The sequence below is a fragment of the Thermobia domestica genome, chromosome 2, assembly GCF_964235325.1.
Source record: "Thermobia domestica chromosome 2, izTheDome1.hap1.1, whole genome shotgun sequence".
Classification (NCBI taxonomy): domain Eukaryota; kingdom Metazoa; phylum Arthropoda; class Insecta; order Zygentoma; family Lepismatidae; genus Thermobia; species Thermobia domestica.
In genome coordinates, this window is record NC_137455.1 from 324,158,304 (window position 1) to 324,179,565 (window position 21,262).

The following is a 21,262-nucleotide window of genomic DNA, read 5'->3' on the forward strand; positions in this document are numbered from 1 at the left end:
ACACGTTTCATATATCCGTTCAACCAAAATTTGTAAAGGAACTATTCCTTTTTATATTTGTATATATATTTTGTTAAAATTTCAATATAATGCATGCATAATCCAAAGTGTTTTATCCAAAGAAAGCGTCTTACTATGTATTTGTATTAACATTTTTAAAGTTACCCTAAAATTAGACAAAACTTACAGATAAGTCGGGATTTTGGGAGTTTGTCCGGACCTCCGGGACACACCTCTGCAACTACAAAAATTCTGAACGAAAGCGCTCCACTATAGTTTCATGTAGAAGGTATAATACAAGGAAAATAACTGCAATAAAAATAACTGAATATCACTGAACAGTAAGGCATATAATAAACTAACTTTTAGTATATGCAGAAGTAATTATAATAGCTTTGCTACAAAAATACCTACACAGAACATAATATACGCTATTTTGTTACTTTGTATCTCGGAGCTCATAGAATTTAAGATTCAGTCTAAAAAACAATTGTTACTTAAAGAATGGACATACACTATTCCGAGAATTGAGATAAAACGAGAAATGTTTGATACTTTTCGTCTCGTCTCAATTCTCATCTCCAAAGCGAGACGATAATTTGAGTTAGCTTTATCCCGTCTCGAATGTAAAATGTTAATTCTAGTCTCAATTTTCTTTGTTTTGTTTTACAAACGAGATGAGAAATTCCTCTTCTCGTGGGCAATACTAAACAAAATCGAAATATTCTTGCCAAATATCACGTTTGTGATTGTAATGTTATGCCCTGAGTGATAATACATTATTATTATTAGCTTATTGTTATTATTATTATTATTATTATTATTATTATTATTATTATTATTATTATTCCTAAAGATTTGATAATTCAAATATTGAAACATCCGAGTATTCAAATATCTGAAAATAATAGAACATGTGTCATCGCTGATCATTCGCCACCGAAAATTCTAAAGTAAAAAAGTGTACAGGTCGTTCGTGGATCCGAGTTGATTACCTTCAGATTACTGGTCAAGCGCCTTGACCACTGAACCACGATTACTACGCAGTAATTGATTCGTCTTTAGTTTGTTTACGAGTGTAATATACGCGCCGTATTTCATTCAAAATAAAGGAGTTTTGTATTTTCTTTTTTAAAAAATCTGAAATGTTAATAGTTTAGTGAATACAGCGATATTCGGGTTCTCTATTACATATTCCTGTGTTTTGAATTTGACTATTAACAAGCTACTGTTTTGAGCGACCAGAAAAAACTCTTTATTTAATCGCGCCCAAATATGTAACGCTTTAGGTGAGTGGTTAGCATTGTGGTTTTCTAAACTGGCGATCCGAGTTCGAGTCTCCCCGTCGCCGTTAACAACTTTTTTTTAAATGTTTCATTTACAAGGCTGAGCTCCAGTTGGATGCTGCTAAATGAAAGATAATCTCTACTGGAGAAATTCAGTGATGATGTAATCCTGAAAATAAAGAAAGAAAAATGAATGGAGAAAACGAGTTACAGAGTTAATTGTGTTAATGGTTCTATATTTGATATTAACCGTTAATTTCGTGCATTTTTAAATTGTTGTTTACTGACACTATATTCTCCTTTTTCCCCTTGTGTCTCAATCTGTAAATTTTCACAAATATTATTCAAATCAAGAACCTTCAGCTTTATTTACAACCTAAGGGGAAGTACGGATAGGTTCTCCAACTCGTTTGAGTGTTACCGAATTTTGCATTTTTAATATTTACAAATAAATTACTGCATACAAATATTTAGCAGTTTCAAAAGTTATTTAACGAATAATGAAATCGGACAAGTTCTAGTTTCGAAGCAATATTACGTATTAATCAGTGGCGCCGGAACCTAGGAGCTCAGGCCCTGTTAGACACCCAAAATTTTCATTGGAGGCTGGGCTCTTCCCCCGAGTGGTCGACCCATACCTTAATTGATTTGCAGGTAGGACTATTGCTAATAATTTCCAAACTCAGCGCAAGGCTTTGTGTTTACTTAAAAAATAACGTACTACATAACGCATAATCTATCCGTATATTATTTGATACGAATATATGCATATCATTTGAAGCAAGTTAACTTGTTTATAGTCCCTAATTTGAGTTAATTATAAGATTATTTAAGTTCCCCAACTGTTAATCTTGTCATCGGCGCCTCTGGTGTCCGTATATTTTTTCTGTTATTGTGCTGTTTACTGTGAGTACAAGTATCCAAAAACTCCCTTTTGTCATTTCGTCAGCCAGCGTTTCTCCTCACTCCTGCACAAAAGCACACTTTACGATTTATTCTTTTAACAGGTGTGGCAACTTGATCCTGCTGTTCTAGCTACTCTACCCGGCGTAATTAATGTTGGAGCAGGCGTTAGTTGGGTTGCCTATCTCGCGGACTTTGCACATCAAGAATTTTTGTGGCCCACTGTATAATGTAGATCACCTGTATTAATGAGATATTTCCGTTAGTGATTAATAAATGAAACATAGTGATAGTCTTTCTTTTAGGGACTCGTGTATTTACATTCTTGATACATTTCATTTTTGACAGAGGAGGCGCGTTCAGATTTTGGTGGTTCAGAGAGCCTCAACTGCAAAAAGTTTGAAAAGCCCTGGCCTAGATCAGTCACCATGCCAATCGATTCAATGACCTTTCAGCGCGAATATGTTACAGTTGTTAGGTTCCATATTGAAATAATACAACTTACTCTGGGCCCCAGAGCGAACCGACAGCATATCTAAATTGAGAATTCTAAAAATAAAGTGAAATTCATGCTTAACTCTAAAAAAAGAGAGATATGATTAATGAAATTGATTATGAAATACTTTGTGGAACGAGAATGGGGGAGAAAAACAGGTCGTCTCCCAGAAAATCCACTTACTCGTATACAATGTTATCATAAACATACATGGTCTGAGCTCGAACAAAGAACCAATCACACTAAAGGTGAGCGATGTACCACTGTGCTCCCCATAGAATTATGGAGTACATTAAGATGTACAATAACATTATTTCAAGTTATTATTAGAAGAATTCTCATTTATTGAACATCAATACATACAATCATTAAGGGTTCCCTCGGAAGTAGTATATATCATATACTTTGATGCACAGTCTCGGGTTCAATTCGTAGTGAAACAGCACCGAGCGCGCTACAGTGGTTCAGATTCCATTTGAACCTCGTCCTATACAGGGTGTTACAAAAATGTGACACATTATCAAAATCACACATCATCAAAATAAGAAGAAAAGTTCATATGGGTCTGTGCTCAAAAGAGGGTAGTTTCGGAGTTATAGGGTGCCGAAAACGTGAAACAAGTGAGCTTGGAAAGTTCATAGCTCCACTATTATGGGATCTATCGTAGTCGGGTCAAGACATCACTGAGGAATTGGTATGTGAACTATCAAAATATATACATGTTTAAGAATGCTACAGTACTTCCACACAAATTTTTAGAGAGATAGGTGGAGAGTGATCAAGTTCTCCCAAACAGCCTCTCTAAAAATGATAGTGCAAGTAACGGAGGTTCTGAAAGATAGATATTTGGATAGTTACTCAGTGATGTCTTGACCTGACTAGATCGGTCCTATAGCACTGAAATAGTACCTTTAAAGTTCATTTTTTTTCACGTTTTCGGCACCCTAGAACTGCGAAAGTATGCACTTCCGACCAAAGGTCCATATGAACTTTTTTTTTCTTATTTTGATGTGAACAATCTATTCCCAAAATTGTGACAAATTTTTGTAACACCCTGTATAGTCACATCTACTGACTAAAAATATAAATTAATCCGTCAGTCAATTCAACCTCAAATAAGTAGAAAAACTGTCTCAACTCTATGTATTTATTAGACACTTCGAAAAAAAGAAGAAAAAGGATGTATATGACGTGGAACGATAAGTATAGTGCCTTGTTGTAGCTCCTCATTGTACTTACATAATATATGTTCTTCAGGTTCTAATATCAAAGCACATTTTTCTCTTCTTGCTATATAGAGCACATCTAGAATTTTGAATATGAAATCATCTGTAGAAGCTTAGAGACGTGAAATATGCCTTTTACGTGTAAGCATATGCGTTCTTCCACTATTTCCCTTTCTTTTGACTTCTAATGCATCAAATTTCACTCACGTATGTATATCATAAGCCTCTCCGTGGCTTCTTCAGAAGAAATTAAGAGAAGCCGTGCCCCGTTTTTGTTTGAAGTAAACGGATGCCTCTTTCTGCATCAGACTGACAAGCAAGCGGCTGTGGAATACATCTTCGGAGAGTAAATAGGGGATATAATGTTCATGTTCTTCTTCACCCAGCAAAGGCAAACGTAGTTTGAGAAAAGAGACGTTTCACTTCCGAACACAGTGCTTTGTGCTGTATTCGTTCAACAGCAAGCTTTACGGTTTCTATATTAGAATGACAGAGAGATGAGAGCGGGGGTTGGAAACCTAGGATACGTACTCTTTGTTCTTCCGTCTCAATGCTAGAAAACAAAGGCCGAAATGGGAAGTTAAACAAAGGTTAAAGCAAGCAATGCATTAAAAAAATATAAGAAATAACGAACACCGTATATTACATTATATTTGAGCATTTTTTTCATCCTTGTAGAAATTCTAATTTACATAGTACTTTTACAAACTTCGTACAATACATACAAGGAATTGAATTGAAATCTTTCGTTTCATATCTGAAAATTATTACAGTACTAATGAAATGAGAATTTGAGAGGAAACGGGAGAAACATGTGGAAACCCACGAACACGATGTTGTCAATCACAAACTATTTACGTGATATGGGATCGAATCACGGACTTCACATACTAGAGACGAGAGATCTTTCACTGAGCCATTCTGTATAATGAATAACATATTTGTTTAATCTCTTCCTGTTGGTGTAGTGAGGGTCGTCGCTTGGGCGGGATGATCGGGACGAGCGACCCGCGTACCGCGACCAAGGGGGACGCCGGGACGACAAACCAACAAAATTCAAGGAATTCAGATTATGTTGGTAAATGATTATTTTTAAAAAATTAATGTTAATTCAGATATTTTAATAGCCTAATGATCACGCCACGGCTAAGTTATCAGTAATGTAAAACATCGTCTAGGATTATTCTACGGGAACTCTCTGCAGCCCTCCGTGAGAAGAGATATTATCTTGGAAAACTGACCGAGATCTGCTACTTACTTCTTATCCGTAAGACCGTTTGCTACAAACTGAAGAAACTCCAGTAGAATTCAATAACATTTCTTTATTGCTATTCCGTTCAAGAAAAGCGGTGGCGCGGTGGCTCAGTGGTAGAGCGTTCACCTCCGGTGCTTGGGGTCCCTGGTTCAATCCCAGCTCGCGCCGTGTGGACTTTGTGGTGAACAAACATCGTGCTCGTGGGTTATCTCGGGGTTCTCCCGTTTCCTCACACTTGCTTCATTCCACCATTTCATTCATTTCTCATTTTCACCGTCTCCTTTAGCCTGACCGGCATAAGCGTGGGACGTAAAACTTTCATTTCTTTTTTTCCGTTCAAGAAATGCTCAAGTAATAGACATCAATAGCCTAGGAAAGACTTAATTCATTGGCCATACTAGCTATTGAATATGATGAAGCCAGAAAGTTAGATTTCACGGAGATATTGTTCATATTTTCTCACAGAAAAATCAAGAGAATGCCATTTAGTGCTGGAATAAAGTATTTATATGTCATTATGCAGTTAATTTTGCTCACTTCTATTGTAATTTATTGTAATTTTATATTATCATTAAAATGATCTTTACATTACATGTTTTGGAATAACGTGTCATTAATAACAAACATTAACAGACCGTACATTTTGATTTTGAACATAAATTATAATTGTAGGATTGAATTGAAGCATATACCCACAATTACAAACGCCACCTAAAGAAGTTACTTTAGTATTCCAACGCTATGATAAATTTACTGAAAAATGTATGTGTTAATCGCGAGGAAAGAAAAGTATATTTTGTTGTTTTTTTAAGCAAAATTTAGAAAATAAAGTTTTTGTCATCACTTACACATTGGGCTTTAATATTTGTATCGTTATTTGTATATTCTATGATGTTGGTGTATATTAAGTTCAAAATAGACAACAATAGCACTCGATTTAAATAATTCAAAAACCATGTTTTCATTAATTTTTATGTTTTAGCTACAAAAGCTATTCACTTTTGTTTTTTAAAAAATGACATTATACGAGGGTTGGAACTTAAATAGTGGCAACACTGCTGTGGAAACACTATGCAATGAAATATACTAGTGGCACTGATAGCGCACGTTGTTGACATACCTACCTACCCTCCGAGCAAATCGATTCGCTCCTCTCACGTCACCGGCAGGCGCACAGGCGAGGGAAACACAGTCACTTGTGAGCGAGCGGTCTAACGTAATGGTGTCACTATGTTTTCGAAACAGGAACAACGGAGTTGGATCAAGATTGAATGTGCCAGAGATCGTACACCACGACAGTGTCATCAAGGGCTTCAAGAGGCGTGTGGGGATTCGGCATTGTCGTACAGAACAGTGGCACGGTGGGTAAAAGCCTTCAACGAAGGTCGGCAAACTGTGTCACACATGCATCGGTCAGGTCGTCCTAGCGTCTCTGAAGAAGAAATGCAAGCTCTTGCAGCGTTAGTGGACAGTGATCGACGCCTGACGATTCGTGAGCTCGCCCACGAAACCGGATTAGAGCATACGACTGTGCTTCGCATCCTGAAGGAACGCCTGGGCATGTGCAAAATTGCAAGTGCGTTCGAGCAGCGTCGTAACGCATCCATTTCTGCATTTCCGTCAACTCATACGGAACCCATCGTGATGCAATTTTGCGCATGCCCAGGCGTTCCTTCAGGATGCGAAGCACAGTCGCATGCGCTAATCCGGTTTCGTGGGCGAGCTCACGAATCGTCAGGCGTCGATCACTGTCCACTAACGCTGCAAGAGCTTGCATTTCTTCTGGATCCCTGAAAATGAGGTCGATATCAGTTGTTTAGATCCTTTTTTAGCTGTATTTTTCGGCAGTGTTTTCTCTTTGCCAATCATCGATGACCTAAAAGGATGGGTGCGATATCCTTGGGAAAACGACAGCATGCCTTTTAGAAGAATTAAAAACTAGTTAATTAAATAACCTTATGGTATTAAAATATTATTACGGTACTACCACTTTCTAATTCTTTGATTTGTTGGCAAAAAGCATTACAAACCATTAGTTCTTTTTATCGTAATAGCCCGCAAAATTGGTGAAAAAACAAAAATCAAAACATTTGCGTAACAAAGGGGGAGGGGTTCCACCTTGCGTTAAGAAGTATGACAAGATGAATAAAGGGGGTAAAATTTGGCAAAAAAAAAAAAAATAGCTTTACGTAATACGTGGACGACTCCTAAGAAGATTTTAAAGGAATTTCGTTTATCAAAAACTTCATATATTTACCCTGTCGGCCCGTGTGTCTATCTGTCCGGGAAACATTAAATTTGAAGAACTACTTGATGGATCATCAACAATTTTGGCCAGAATGCAGAAGCTCAAGTGTGCGGAATCGATTGATTTTGATTTCAATTTTTTTTTGATCGTTCCTTTAAGTAGCGAGACTATTTGAGACGTGAACCTACAGTTTAACATGGGTTCCGAACCACTTGAGCTCTCGCCAAGAATCGAACTCGGGGTCTCACAAGCGCGTATGCTAATCGCTTAGCCACGAGGGAGATAGTGTGAGGAATCGAGTTCTTTGATTGAGGTGATTCATTCAGCGGAAGTTGTAGAATCAACCATTTCTAGTTTTAAAGTTAATTGATATAGCGCAAAAAAAGTAATACACCGCAAGAAGCGGTATTCTGCACTCAAGCGTCCCAAGAACATATTTTGGATTCATCTGTAACACTGCATTAAAACCGGAATTGATAGAAACTACCGAAACCTACAGCTTCAATATTGATCTACGTGAGGAAAAAAAGAAAAAGAAATAAGAGGTAGTGAGAAACTGTTTTCATTTTTAAAACCTGATTTAGCGTTCTAAGAATAGGTACTACCTTCTCTCAACCATTATGCAAACCGGAAGTGACAGAAATCAACCACTACCAGCTTTAACGTTGATCGCTATGGAATAAACAGTCACAGAGAGCGATTTTGTGTAATCAATTAAGTATTCCAAGTATAATATACACAATATATTACATTTCTATTCTATCTGTACTAACACCGGAAGTGTTGTAAATATACTACCACTTCCGGTTTCAATATGAATTGAAAAAAATATCACACAACATAAACCAAGCTCCTTCACGTGGTGTACACATTATATTGCTAGTTGTTAAATCTTAGCTGCGTGAAAAGAAGTGGAAATGACAATGACCAACAATAGTTGTTACAACTCCCACTTAATTGAATGGCAGGCAACGCTAACTGAACAATAATGATGACTGATGTTTCCAGTACGCATATGCCAAGTGTTTCTGTAGTATCGGATTTACATACTTATTCTTGCATTTAAGCCTTACTTTTAATCTTCGATATTCTAGAAAAGTGCTGCTTATACATTAGATCAAGAGCCTCCAAACTATGGCCCGCGAACACCACCTGTATACTCAGTGGTGTAGTCCTAAAATTTTCAGAGGGTATACACTGTTTTGTAATGATCTATAATTGCCATAAAAGACATAGAAGGCATTTTTAATGAACAATGTAAAACCCATGAATTAATAATTCAATTAAAATATAAAAGATATATTACTGTTTTATAGTCAAAAAGCATTTCATGGCGTTTTTTTGACGACACTCTTTACTTAAATCACATCATTAATGACATAAATGAGCTTAAGTGTGGAGAAGGAACCTACGAGAAGGAACAGAAAAGTCGCACCCGATGTGCCACAAGTAAGAAAATTGTGCCCAAATTTAACTCTCTAAAATCATAAAGATAAGATTTTTTTTCAATTAATAGGCTCTGTATTGCTCAAAGTTACTTATTAACATTGATATGATATTAAAAATATTCACATCTTAGTTTATAAATATTGAACAAGTTTGGTTCTCTTTAGCAGAGAACAAAGTTTTAACCAATTGAAACATCACAGCCATCGACCTTCAAAAGCGCTTGGATATCCTCTCAGAACAAAAATGCGTAATTTTGCATTTATCTATTCCCTCATCCTAAAACTAACAATTTGTTTTAGTTCCTTCCTGTATAATGACATTAAAAGAATAGTAGAAGTAGCAACAGCAATAATGAAAACCTTCGATAAAATATAAGATGTGATACAATGTGTGATACAAAAAACGGATTTTTTTTTCTCATGACTCATATACATATTTGTACATCTGCTAAAAATAGAAGAGAAAAAAGTGATACAGTCACTTCGTCATTGGAATCATGGCACGATTAACTAAATAAATATAAACTAAACGAAAGTAGAAGGCTATATGCTTTGAAGCAGAAGGTACACTTTAATGGCTAAGATTAAACAGAGGGTATACGGCGTGTACCGCCGTGTACCCCCGACTACAGCCCTGTGTATACTTCCACTGACGTTTTGTGTAATTCTGCCGCTCCCCACAAGATGGTGCTGACGCTACAATATATTGGTATTATGAGCTGCTAGCTATGTCTTGGTCCTTGAGTGTTAATGGAGAAGTCAGTGTGGTCCTTAGGCTAAAAAGATTGGAGACTTCCAGACCGGTACCCAGCCCAAAAATGTAAGGTGAGGCGGTAGAACTAAGCAGGGGCTCGATCCAACCATAGCATTGTTTATTTGCAAGCCTACCGTAAAAATTTTAGGGAGGCCCGGCCCCCCTAGCGCCTCCTGGATACGGGCCTGGATACTCCTGCATTAGATAAACATAGAAAGTAGTATGGGCGTTACTGTTAAAATAAGACAAAGGATAACAGATACAATATGTTAATTAACATTGCAATATAATGAATATTTTTAATATATTCTAACAGAATACACAATATCAATTACTTATTAGCAGCGAGGGACATACTTTTTAGCACCATTAAATTTAGCTTTTCTTTTTCTTGAAAACTACTCATAAAAATTTATTTACAAGCTCACCTTTCAGTCCAACTCAATATCATTCATCGATACGCAGTTACGTACGCAAAAATTCATGAGACGAGACAGAGACGATGATTTTCGACTCGAGACGAGACCGAGATTGAGACCATCATTTGTCAACCAAGACGAAACTGAGACTGTATTAAGTTTCGTCTCGTCTCGATACCAATCTTACCCTCCACGACCTGAACAAAATTTTGACGACGATTCATTAAAGTAGATCTTGAGGTATTTTGTCTCCCGAACGGACGCACACACGGAAAAAATATTGTAAATATAGCCTACATGGTTCATGCTCCTTAAGGATTGAGGATGTTTTGTATCGAGAAGATACTGTGAAAGTGACGTCTTGATGTAAAAAAAAAAAAAAAAAAAAAAAAAAAAAAAAAAAAAAAAAAAAAAAAAAAACCTGCTTCTTTTTTTTTTTTTTTATTTAACGGCAGAGTTAAGGCTATGTTTGCCTTTTCTTACACTCAACCAACTCAAATGTATACAAGATATACATACAACAATTGATGTCAAATCCATAAAAAATACAATTACTACATTAATGCATATATACCTACACACACACATATACCCCTACACACGAATCTGCTCCCTTACATACCCCCTACCCCCATACCCTCATACTATTTATCATAAAAACAAGAAAACTATACATACAGCATACACAGAACGATATATATATTCTTAAAAGTATACTACCATACATTCCCCCCTCCCCCATACCTCCCCACTAACCTAGTATTATAGATACATACCTCAAGTTTCTGTTTACAATTGGTTGCTACTGCTCAGCTTTATGGAAAAAAAAAAAACATCATTCCCGAGATTGGTGTACATTGGCTAAGGCTATCAGATATTGCTTCAAATTTCTTTTGAATGTCACAATTGAAGTTGAATTCCTTACATCTGGTGGAAGTCTGTTCCATTCTCTATACCAGAGATTGTGAATGAATTAGCCATTTGATTCGTATTATGACGAGGTATCGACAGCAGTCGACAGCAGTCTCACACCCCATTACAAAAATATCCCGTCTGGTCTAGTTCCCGTCGTTACAGACTATTCAGGGTGTAACAAAAAGGTACGGCAAAATTTCAGGGGTGGATTCCTTATGGGTAGACAAGCAAAAAAGTTCATATGACCATATGTCGGAAAATGTATCGTTACAGATTTACGGCCATTGAGCCGCCTGATGGTGTGAAATAGTCACATTCTGGTCGCTCCTTAATGGGACTTAATTAAAACTCCAATAACTCAACCTCTAATTAAGCTAGGAAGGTAACTTTGGTAGCAATGTGTTCCTGAATGATGAAGCTTTCCGCCGATATGCATTTTATACTCCCCCATACCCCCAAGAGAGAAGGAATGCCATCCCCAAAATCCTGATGCAAAAAACAAAAAAGCACATAATTACCCTCTCTCGTCCGCCGTAGCATCCCCCACATACATAAAATACATATCGGCAGAAAGCGTCGTCCATCAGGAATACATAGATACCAAAATTATCTACCTAGCTTAATTAGAGGCTGAGTTATTGATGTTTAAATTGAGTCACATTAAGGGGCGACCTGAATGTGATTATTTCACACTATCAGGCGGCTCAATGGCCGTAACTCTGTTACGATGCATTTCCCGACATATGGTCATATGAACTTTTTTGCTGGTCTACCCATAAGAAATCCACCCCGGAAATTTTGCCGTACCTTTTTGTTACACCCTGTATATTGCATAAAAAATCCTCAAAACAAACACTAATAAAAGTTTGGAAGTCGATGGTGTGGTTACTATACCTATTTTAGAACCATTATTTACGACACACTTGTTCATAACTGTCTATATAATATTAGAATCAATAGAAAAGGATGTTAATATTCTAATAAAACAAACGAGATTTGCTTGTAACGATTGTTAATGTAAAAAAAAAAGTAAGTACAATTACATAGGTGAAATGTGAATGTGATTTTCGTTCGTGTGTTAGTGCTACAAAACAATAGTCATTTGAATTTTACACACTGAGACATCGAAATGTTGCTTTAGCGTATTCTGATGTTTGACATTTGAAAACTAATCTCTACATAAACAAATACATCCTACCGAGTGAAAAACATGTAACATGAACTCCAGATCTCGTTGTTAACGTAATGTTAAATGCAAAGTTATATATATGTAACGTAAGTGTTCTATAGATCAGCAACTGCTATTCAGAAATTTTTTCTACAGTGTATGATGTTAAACAAATAAATAAGGAAGTTTACCGCTTTGAATGTATCAAAAATGCCAAGTGGAGGATGAATTTATTTCTTCATGAAAAACAAAACAAAACAAAACACGTATATTCTTGAAAAATAAAAATAAAAGATGAACAGTATAATTGAATGTAGCGAAGGCGTATCATGTTTATACGCTAGCAAGCATAACGAGAAAAACCTACGAATACTTTGAATCTATTTTGTATTTCAGTCTTCTTCCGTGCTTTTTCCTGAGTGCCTCGGAACGCGCCACCCACACTCTCACCTACGTACATACATATACAAAGTAGTTGGTATTCTATGCTATGCAATCCGAAGCTATGTCGTAATATAATTAATTACATCGCAATTTTTTTAGAACAAAAATAAATGCATGACATAAGGAAAAAGACATTTTAGATCTTCGATTCAAGGTCACTTCGTTTAAAACTTATTTTGGGTTAGGATTTTTTATATATACTGTATTAATGAAAAGAGGTAACAACCGATTTTTTCTTATTTACTCACCAAATCCTCTATAGCTGCAAATTCTAACGCAAAGAGTGAGATAGTAACTGAGTGGACCTGAACTCGAACCCGGGACCTCCGGTATACCGTGCCGATGTGTTAACAACTACGCCACCCAGTCCCTTCATACTTGGCTGATACACCAAATTCAACTATTGGCATGTCATGTTCGTTCGCGAAAACAAGTGATGCACTAAAAAAATTATATGAAGAATCAATAAAAGTTTATATCGCTCCGCTCTAAATTTGCAATTAATACATACTGTATCTAGTTAGCATATTATTATTATTTGTATATTATTTATTAGTATACTACTTTACTACTGATTAAAATGTATGTATGTAAAATGTAGTTGGTGAGTACCTCAAGTTATATAACCAAACTCCCTCTGCAAAAATTGCTGGTGAGTACCTTAGGATTCTGAAACATGTATTTTTGGATAGTGCACATATTAGTTCCTAAGTGAAGTCTTGACCCGACTACGGTAGGTTCCATAGTTTTGGACCTATTGACCTTGAAAGTTCAATTTTTTTGTTTTGTTTCGGCAGCCTATAACTACGAACGGAAGCATTTGTGCACCCAGGTTGGTTTATACTTTTTGTCTTATCTTGATGTTAGGAATCACCTCCCAAACTATGTCGGTGTTATTTTGAAACACCCTGTATATACAGTATATCAAACTCAGGGAGAGACAACTGCTCCTCTCCCGGAGCTTCAAATTACGCAGCTGATTTAGGTACGAGAAAAAGTAAAGTACTAGTAGCAAGAGAAAATGAAAATCTCTTTAGAAACTCTTTGTAGGTAAAGCTATGTTGATACACTTTCCAGATTTTGCTGCTGATATCAGATACATTACACTATCGTTAGAGGAAAATCAATGAAAAAAAGTAAAGTTCGTTGGAGAGAAACAGTCATAGTAGATAACTGAGTCTTTTAAAGTTTCATTGTAGAAATTTATAAGGCAATATTCTATGATGCATACCTAGGTATATTAACATTCCCGTGCCAATTTAGTGTTTTTGCGTATATATTTGCATTATTAATGATAGCGTGAATTTTTATTAATAAAAAATATAAAATCCTACAATCAAGAAACGATTCTTTGAGAGACTTAGTTGTCTGTTTAAAAATTAATCTTTGCGTTGAGTTGATTTGGAGTTTAACGTCCCTTTCAGCAGCGAGATTATATGAGACGGACCTATTGATTAACGTGTAATCCGAACCACATGAGCTTCCGCCGGGAATCGAACCCGGGTCTTCCACGCCAAAGGCGCGTACGCTAACCGCTTAGCCACGAAAGAGCTTCATAACTAACCTTTGCGTGCTAGTATTATTAAAATATGTACTTTCAAGGGCGCCCGTTAGGAGGGGCAAGGTGGGGCGCTTGTCCCCTCCTAGAGGAAATTGTACTTCGGAATATCGAAAACCTAACAGAAGTTTTAGAATAGTTAGAGCAAAATTTGAAACAATATTTGAAATATTGCTTATACTTGTCCCCCCATGAAAACCACAACATGGGCTCCCTTGGCTACTTGGTCAAACGTTATGTTACTGACACACCAATTTTCAATAGATACCAATGGAGCAATACGTAATACACAAGATTATCTATTTTTTTACATGCTTTCTTTAGCTTACAATGATGCCATCAAATCTTGCAATCTTCAACTAAGTCATTTCCCCACGTCATAGTGTACAACAAAAATTTTACACATCAGCATAAGTGGGTTGACAATACAATATTCTATTGTCACTTTTTTCAGAGTTTGCCCCCTCTTCCCCCTCACTTAACCGGGGGAAGTATAATTATACTCGTGGTTTTAAACTTTCATGGCTTTTTGCGACATCTTTAACGTCAGGACTGTGGAAATTTAGCCAAAGTGTAATTTAAGTATGTAATGAGAACGAAAGCAAATAGCCAAAGTGTAATTTAAGTATGTAATGAGAACGAAAGCAAATAGCCAAAGTGTAATTTAAGTATGTAATGAGAACGAAAGCAAATAGCCAAAGTGTAATTTAAGTATGTAATAAGAACGAAAGCAAATAGCCAAAGTGTAATTTAAGTATGTAATAAGAACGAAAGCAAATAGCCAAAGTGTAATTTAAGTATGTAATGAGAACGAAAGCAAATAGCCAAAGTGTAATTTAAGTATATAATGAGAACGAAAGCAAATAGCCAAAGTGTAATTTAAGTATGTAATGAGAACGAAAGCAAATAGCCAAAGTGTAATTTAAGTATGTAATGAGAACGAAAGCAAATAGCCAAAGTGTAATTTAAGTATGTAATGAGAACGAAAGCAAATAGCCAAAGTGTAATTTAAGTATGTAATAAGAACGAAAGCAAATAGCCAAAGTGTAATTTAAGTATGTAATAAGAACGAAAGCAAATAGCCAAAGTGTAATTTAAGTATGTAATGAGAACGAAAGCAAATAGCCAAAGTGTAATTTAAGTATGTAATGAGAACGAAAGCAAATAGCCAAAGTGTAATTTAAGTATGTAATGAGAACGAAAGCAAATAGCCAAAGTGTAATTTAAGTATGTAATAAGAACGAAAGCAAATAGCCAAAGTGTAACTTAAGCATGTAATAAGAACGAAAGCAAAACATTTTTTATAACATAAATATTTAATGAGAAACAGTACAATGTTTATATTTTGAAAATTATTATACATAGTTTTGTATTTGGACATTATGGCTTTTTTTTTTTGTAACTAGGGATGCGCACGAGACGAGTCTAGACAGCTGGCAAAATTTGAGTCGAGACAAAGCTCTTCCAAAAGAGAAACATGCATTTTCCAAGTCGAGACATCGCTTTTACAGCACATTTTCGAGACGAGACAGCCTCAAATCTTGTCTCGTGCGCATCTCTATTTGCAACCAAATCCGAAATATCATAACTATGATTTACTGCAAACTATAGCTTAGGTAAGCGGATGAGATGAAAACGAAATATCTTGTATTATATTTTACGTATATTTAATGAGAAACACAAAATTCATATTTGAAAATTACGTAAAAATCATTTCCAACTGATAGAGGAAACCATTAACGTTGTAACTGTAAAAGTCTTATGCGAATTGTAGCTTAAGGATCTACAAGACAAAAGTAGGTGCGAGCGGTCCCGGGTTCGATTCTCGGTGGGGCCACTCGGTCGAAAAGTGTAAAACGCTTTTTCAGGCCAGTCATCCTGAATGAGGTTTTCCTCATTCACACCAGGCAAATGCCGGGGTGATACCTAACTTATAGGTCCCAGGCTGCTTCCTTCCTTCCCCAATCCTTTCTTCCTTCCTTCCTTTCCCTGGATAGTGAGCTCGGCGAGGAATGTCATCCCTCAAACTTGACGGGCTAAATGGTCTTTGATGACGAAGCCCCCGAAATCTAAATTCTAAGTCCTAAATCTTGAGTTTCTCAATTCTAAAACGTCTCTTGTCCACTTTTGTGTAATGTGTTTTTTGATGGTTTATGATTAGTCAATACCCAATTTAAGCTAATTTCCCCCATTTAATATGTTAATGTATTTTTTTATTTTCTGGCGTAGAAATAAAGATAAGAAAAATTGGTTATTTGAAAGCTTTGTTACAGTGAACAAGATATATTTTGGAATTAGGAAACTCAACTAAGAGGAAAAATACTTTTTCAAAAATATTCCCTTTAAAACAATTAACAAACAAGATAAAACAAATCGTACTACAAAACAAAAGAATCTAATGTTTAAAAGAAGAAAACTTTAAAAAAATCTATTTATGCATGACTAAAAGGTAAAGCATGCGGGGCACTCTCATACATAATCCCTTTATAAATTCTTCACTTCTCATTAGGGTTATAGTTAAGGATATACGCTAGACGCGCGCGCAGACTTTTCTGCTAGAAGGTGTCAAAAGTTTGGAGGGTTGTCCAATAATATTAGACATAATGTTTATGCCGTATGGAAGAGGTGCTCTTCTACAGTCAAGAAATAAACGATAACTAGTCGTTTTTACGTACTGTCATCTATATACTCACAAAAAACGATAAAACTAGATTTTTTTCAAGAAAAGAAATATAAACGTAACCAAGAAAGTTCTATCGCTTTTTCACCCACTACCTTTGAACATCCATGTGTCACATCAGATGTACCTGGAAGATCAAAAATGTACCCATTAGCATTGACGACCTTCTGCCAACATTCTGGAAGGCCATAGATTCCATCGGGGTAGAACTTGGTGGACTTTGAAGCGAAGAAGTTATCAAGTGCATTTTGCACCTCTGCTTGAGTGCGGGATTTGAACTGGAGTCCTCTAAGGTGATTGTCCAAGGAATAGAACAGGTAATATTCGGACACTGCCATGTCCAGGGAGCACGGCGTATGCAATATTGTTTCCCATCCAAAGTGGAGAATGGTGTCCCGGGTGGCCACGTGAGGCTTAGCGTTGTCCTATAACAGGAAGAACGTTTTGCGATTCAGAAGTACTGGCTCCAGACTTTTGAGTTTTTCTTGAACACGGCTCACCTGCTGACAGTACATAGTTGCACTGATACTCTCACCAACTGGTAGCAGTTCCCGATGTACGATGCCGCGAGCAGCCCACCAAATACAGAAGAGGAACTTCTTCTGGTGCAGGGCGGGTTTTGGCTGTTTTGGAACCGGTTCATGGGATGCTAACCAATGACGACAGGCCGTGGAGCTGCGTACAGGACCCACTTATCACATATCAACACCCTGTTCAGAAAAGTCTCCATCCTCAAACGAGACAGCAAAGAAACTCGGGTGTCTGCTCGCGTTGCCTTCTGGCCCGGAGTCAGATCATGTAGGACCCATCGACCCAACTTGTAATGCTTCCCAAGCTGATGGATATGCTGCCGAATGGTTTCTCCACTCACCCTGAATTGTAGTGCCAGTTCCTCACATGTCTGGCCACTGTTCGCCTCAATTGCTGCCTGAAGATCTTCAATTTGTACATGTGTTAGTCTTCCGGCACGTGGTGCGTCTTAGAGTATTTCGTCACCGTCCTCAAACTTGTTAAACCACCGCTGCACTATCCGCGTAGTCACGGCACCCTCAGGAAAGGCTTGGCATATCTTCTGCCCCACTGCAGCGGCGTTTGACTCTAGTTTGAACTCTTACAGTATACATGCCCCTATGAGTCTCTGTGGAGGTCCCATGTTCACTCTGTCCTTACGCAAGTTCACGTTGTACCTGAACTGCTACAACCAGGTATTATGTTGGATATACCGGCACCAACAACTGACCTTCGCCTTATCTCCATTCGCATTCATCTCACGGTGTGAGGGCCAATTGAACACAGAACTCCACAAAGAGCGACATAACTTTTTTGGTTACCTTTACAGTACAGATGATGAATAAGGTCAAACATTTACGCTACACCAATTATTTCTCTGCTAAGCAAGTATAGTTTTATTAAGAAAGGGTACAAATGTATATCGAGTTAAAGCTTTTTCTGGGGGAAGGAGGAGGTGATCTCTTATACGAGTGCACCGCTGGTATACGCGATACACGTTCTGCTTAAACGTAGTCATTGGATTATAATTTCTGTTTCTAGAAGTTTAATATTTTTGTTTGGTCTACATTTGTTTATTTGTTTATTTAATTCTTATTGTATTTTATTGTATTTTATATTTAGCGACTGCCGAAGCGGATCAGCCATGAGAAAAATCCGTATTATCTCACTATAACGTGGAATCCGATACATATGAGCTTCCGCCGTGAATTTAACCCGGGTGAGCCACATCTAGTTCACATACTCTAATCACCTACCCACGAGGGAGGATCAGAAAACAGAGAGAGGGAGAGGGAGAAGCAGATAAAGAAAGAAAAACATTGAAAGATTACACGAGATCTGATTTGGTCAGTGGATATCAGTACGAAAGCTTTATTTATTCGCACTTCCACCTTATTTTTCACCAAAACATAAATTCTTTGTAGTATTTCCGGCGCGATTTTCTTTGTTCTTTCTTGAAGTCCGTTGGCTCCTTCTGTGTACTCATTTATGTTATTAATGAAGTGATTTATAGGAATACATAAGGTAAACAGCATAATATTCTTTTACACTATAAAACAGTATCACAGCCTTCATATTTTAATGGAATTATTAATACAAACGACTTATGATGTTAATTAATAAAGAACACCTTTTGTATTGTTATTTGTGTCTGCCAATCACAGATATATACAGAACAGTGTGTATCGAGTGAAAACTTTAGAACTACAGCAGTAGGTACGCCTTAATATATTTTAATAACAGAAAAGTGTGTTATAACAGAATTTTGTAGTACATTAAGATTAAACTACTTTATAAACCAATATAAAATAAGCTAAATAATATGATATTGCGTTATATAACAAAATATTAAAATGTAAGACATGTATTATGCATAATATCCAAATAAAACTATAATGTAATATAGTGCAGAATATGGATATATTATACTTTAAATATCCTGCACGTGGGTGTATTTATAAACATCAAAATGTGCTTTTATTTACAAACAACACTATGTGCAGTTCCACTAGAAGGTACCACATGAAACAGACAATAGGAATGATCACCATTTGGTCATGTGATGGAAGAAGAACAAGAGCGCCACCGCTACTTAGAAGATGATATAAAATTCCAAGCATCGTCACATTCGATATCTGTTTCAGCTGGTCAACTCCCCTCTCTTAGCTTGCCTGGAGTTCTGAGGCCTCCTGCCCACTCTGCTTGCCTGGAACAATGTGGGAACTTAACCGCTCTCCTAGCTTGCGTGAAGTTTTGATATATTCCTAACCGCAACCACCCAGATTGTGTGGAGCTTCGTAGTTTTCTTTCCCACCTAGCTTGCCTGGAGCTTTGCAGAATTCCAACTTCTCTTTGCTTGCGTGGAGCACTGAGAATTCTAGCCCACTTCCACTCAGCTTGCCTACAGCTTTGTAGAGATCCTTCCCTTGATTGCCTGGGCTTCAGGACTTCTATTTACACTAATTCCTTAGTTCATTTTGTATTGATCTTAATGAATCTGTGTTATATTGTTTTATAACAGATATTTTATAATGAAAGATTGTGGAAGAAAACCGAATCCCTTGTGTGAATTACTCTATTTCTACCTAACTAGGTAATTTTACAATATATAATGTATCAATAACAAGAACATCATATAATATTACAGTCTAATTTCAAGAATTTATCAGATTGATTCTATATGAGAGCACTTCCCATGCTTTTCTTTTCAGGTATACATAAATTGATTTTTTAAAAATTTTCTTGAAAACAATATTTTTACTTCTAACCATGATTTGTTTTATTTTGTTTGAAATAAATATTAAAAAAAAACACACAATCTTTAATTTACATTTTATTAAGCATATGCACCATTTGTGAGAGATTTATTTTCTCAAAATTATTTAAATATTCTCTATGCAGGCCGGCAGGTTAAGCTCTGCGTTCTCGATGGTAAAGTTTAGTTTATAAACAACACACAATTTTAAGAAATATGGATTAATATGTGAAGCGAAACATAGATTTGAATGAACACACATGAGTTCGCTTTGTTGTATTCAGCTGCGCCTTCCAGGTGACGTCACTATTATTCGATAAACTTTGTCTATTTCCGAATCTCAGTTTGCAACGCTGCTGCTTGAATGTTTCTGCATTTCGGCGTTCTGACCGTTTCTGTAGGCATTCTGGCCTATTTTTGGGCGATTTGACCTTTTAAAATTTGAGTGTTCTATCCTAGACCTGTTACGACAGATTTTTGCAAGTTTGTGTTGCGTTAGCTCTGCAAGTTTTGTAAAGTCTGGTATGTAGTAAGGCAAAATATCAACTAGTTTGTGTTTTCTCTAGAACCAAACGACACAGGTATATTATCCAAGTCGCACCAGCTTCTTCAGCCAGAAAAGAGACATGATTTGGAGACATAATTGTTTTGTATCCAGGGTTACAAATATGTGACAACTGCTTGAAACAATAATGCTTAGAAAAAGAACAGTGATACGAAAGAACAGTGAGGTAACAGTTAAATGATTTTGCCAACACCCCACTACCAACAGCAAATCTTGTGTTCGCCGCCTGACCATTGCCTACTCATACATATGACGTGATACCATAAAATTGATAAGGAACTGTATAAGATAAACGGTGAAGTCATAAATAAGATACCAAAGTTAATATTCTCATAGTATTTTTAAGTACTACACTGCAATAAAGTACAAAATTGTATTTCTCTGTCTGTTTCTTTCTAAACAAAATAAACAAAATATCCGTAAAACTGATTCTTCGAAACGCGTAACGGTACATCTGATTCTACTGTATTTTAAACATATGACTAGTAGCTACAAATTGATATGTGTTCATGATCATTTATATCCGAAACCTCATTCCACTTAACCATCCGACTGCTGTATATTGATCTATCTTTTGTTTACAACTGGAAGCTTTTGATTGCGTGCAGTCGTCTCTCGCCAGGCTGTTTTGT

At 36.5% G+C, this 21,262-nt stretch overlaps 1 protein-coding gene across 1 annotated transcript in view; it reads right to left on the reverse strand.

Moving 5' to 3' along the window:
* Positions 1–224: 224 nt before the first annotated feature.
* LOC145678675 (uncharacterized) overlaps positions 225–21,262 on the reverse strand; it is a 780,488-nt gene continuing 759,450 nt past the window's right edge. The window contains exon 3 of the mRNA XM_081749071.1: positions 225–309. Coding sequence (XP_081605197.1) covers positions 242–309 — 68 coding nt within the window. The 3' untranslated portion in view covers positions 225–241. The remainder of the gene's footprint in view (positions 310–21,262) is intronic.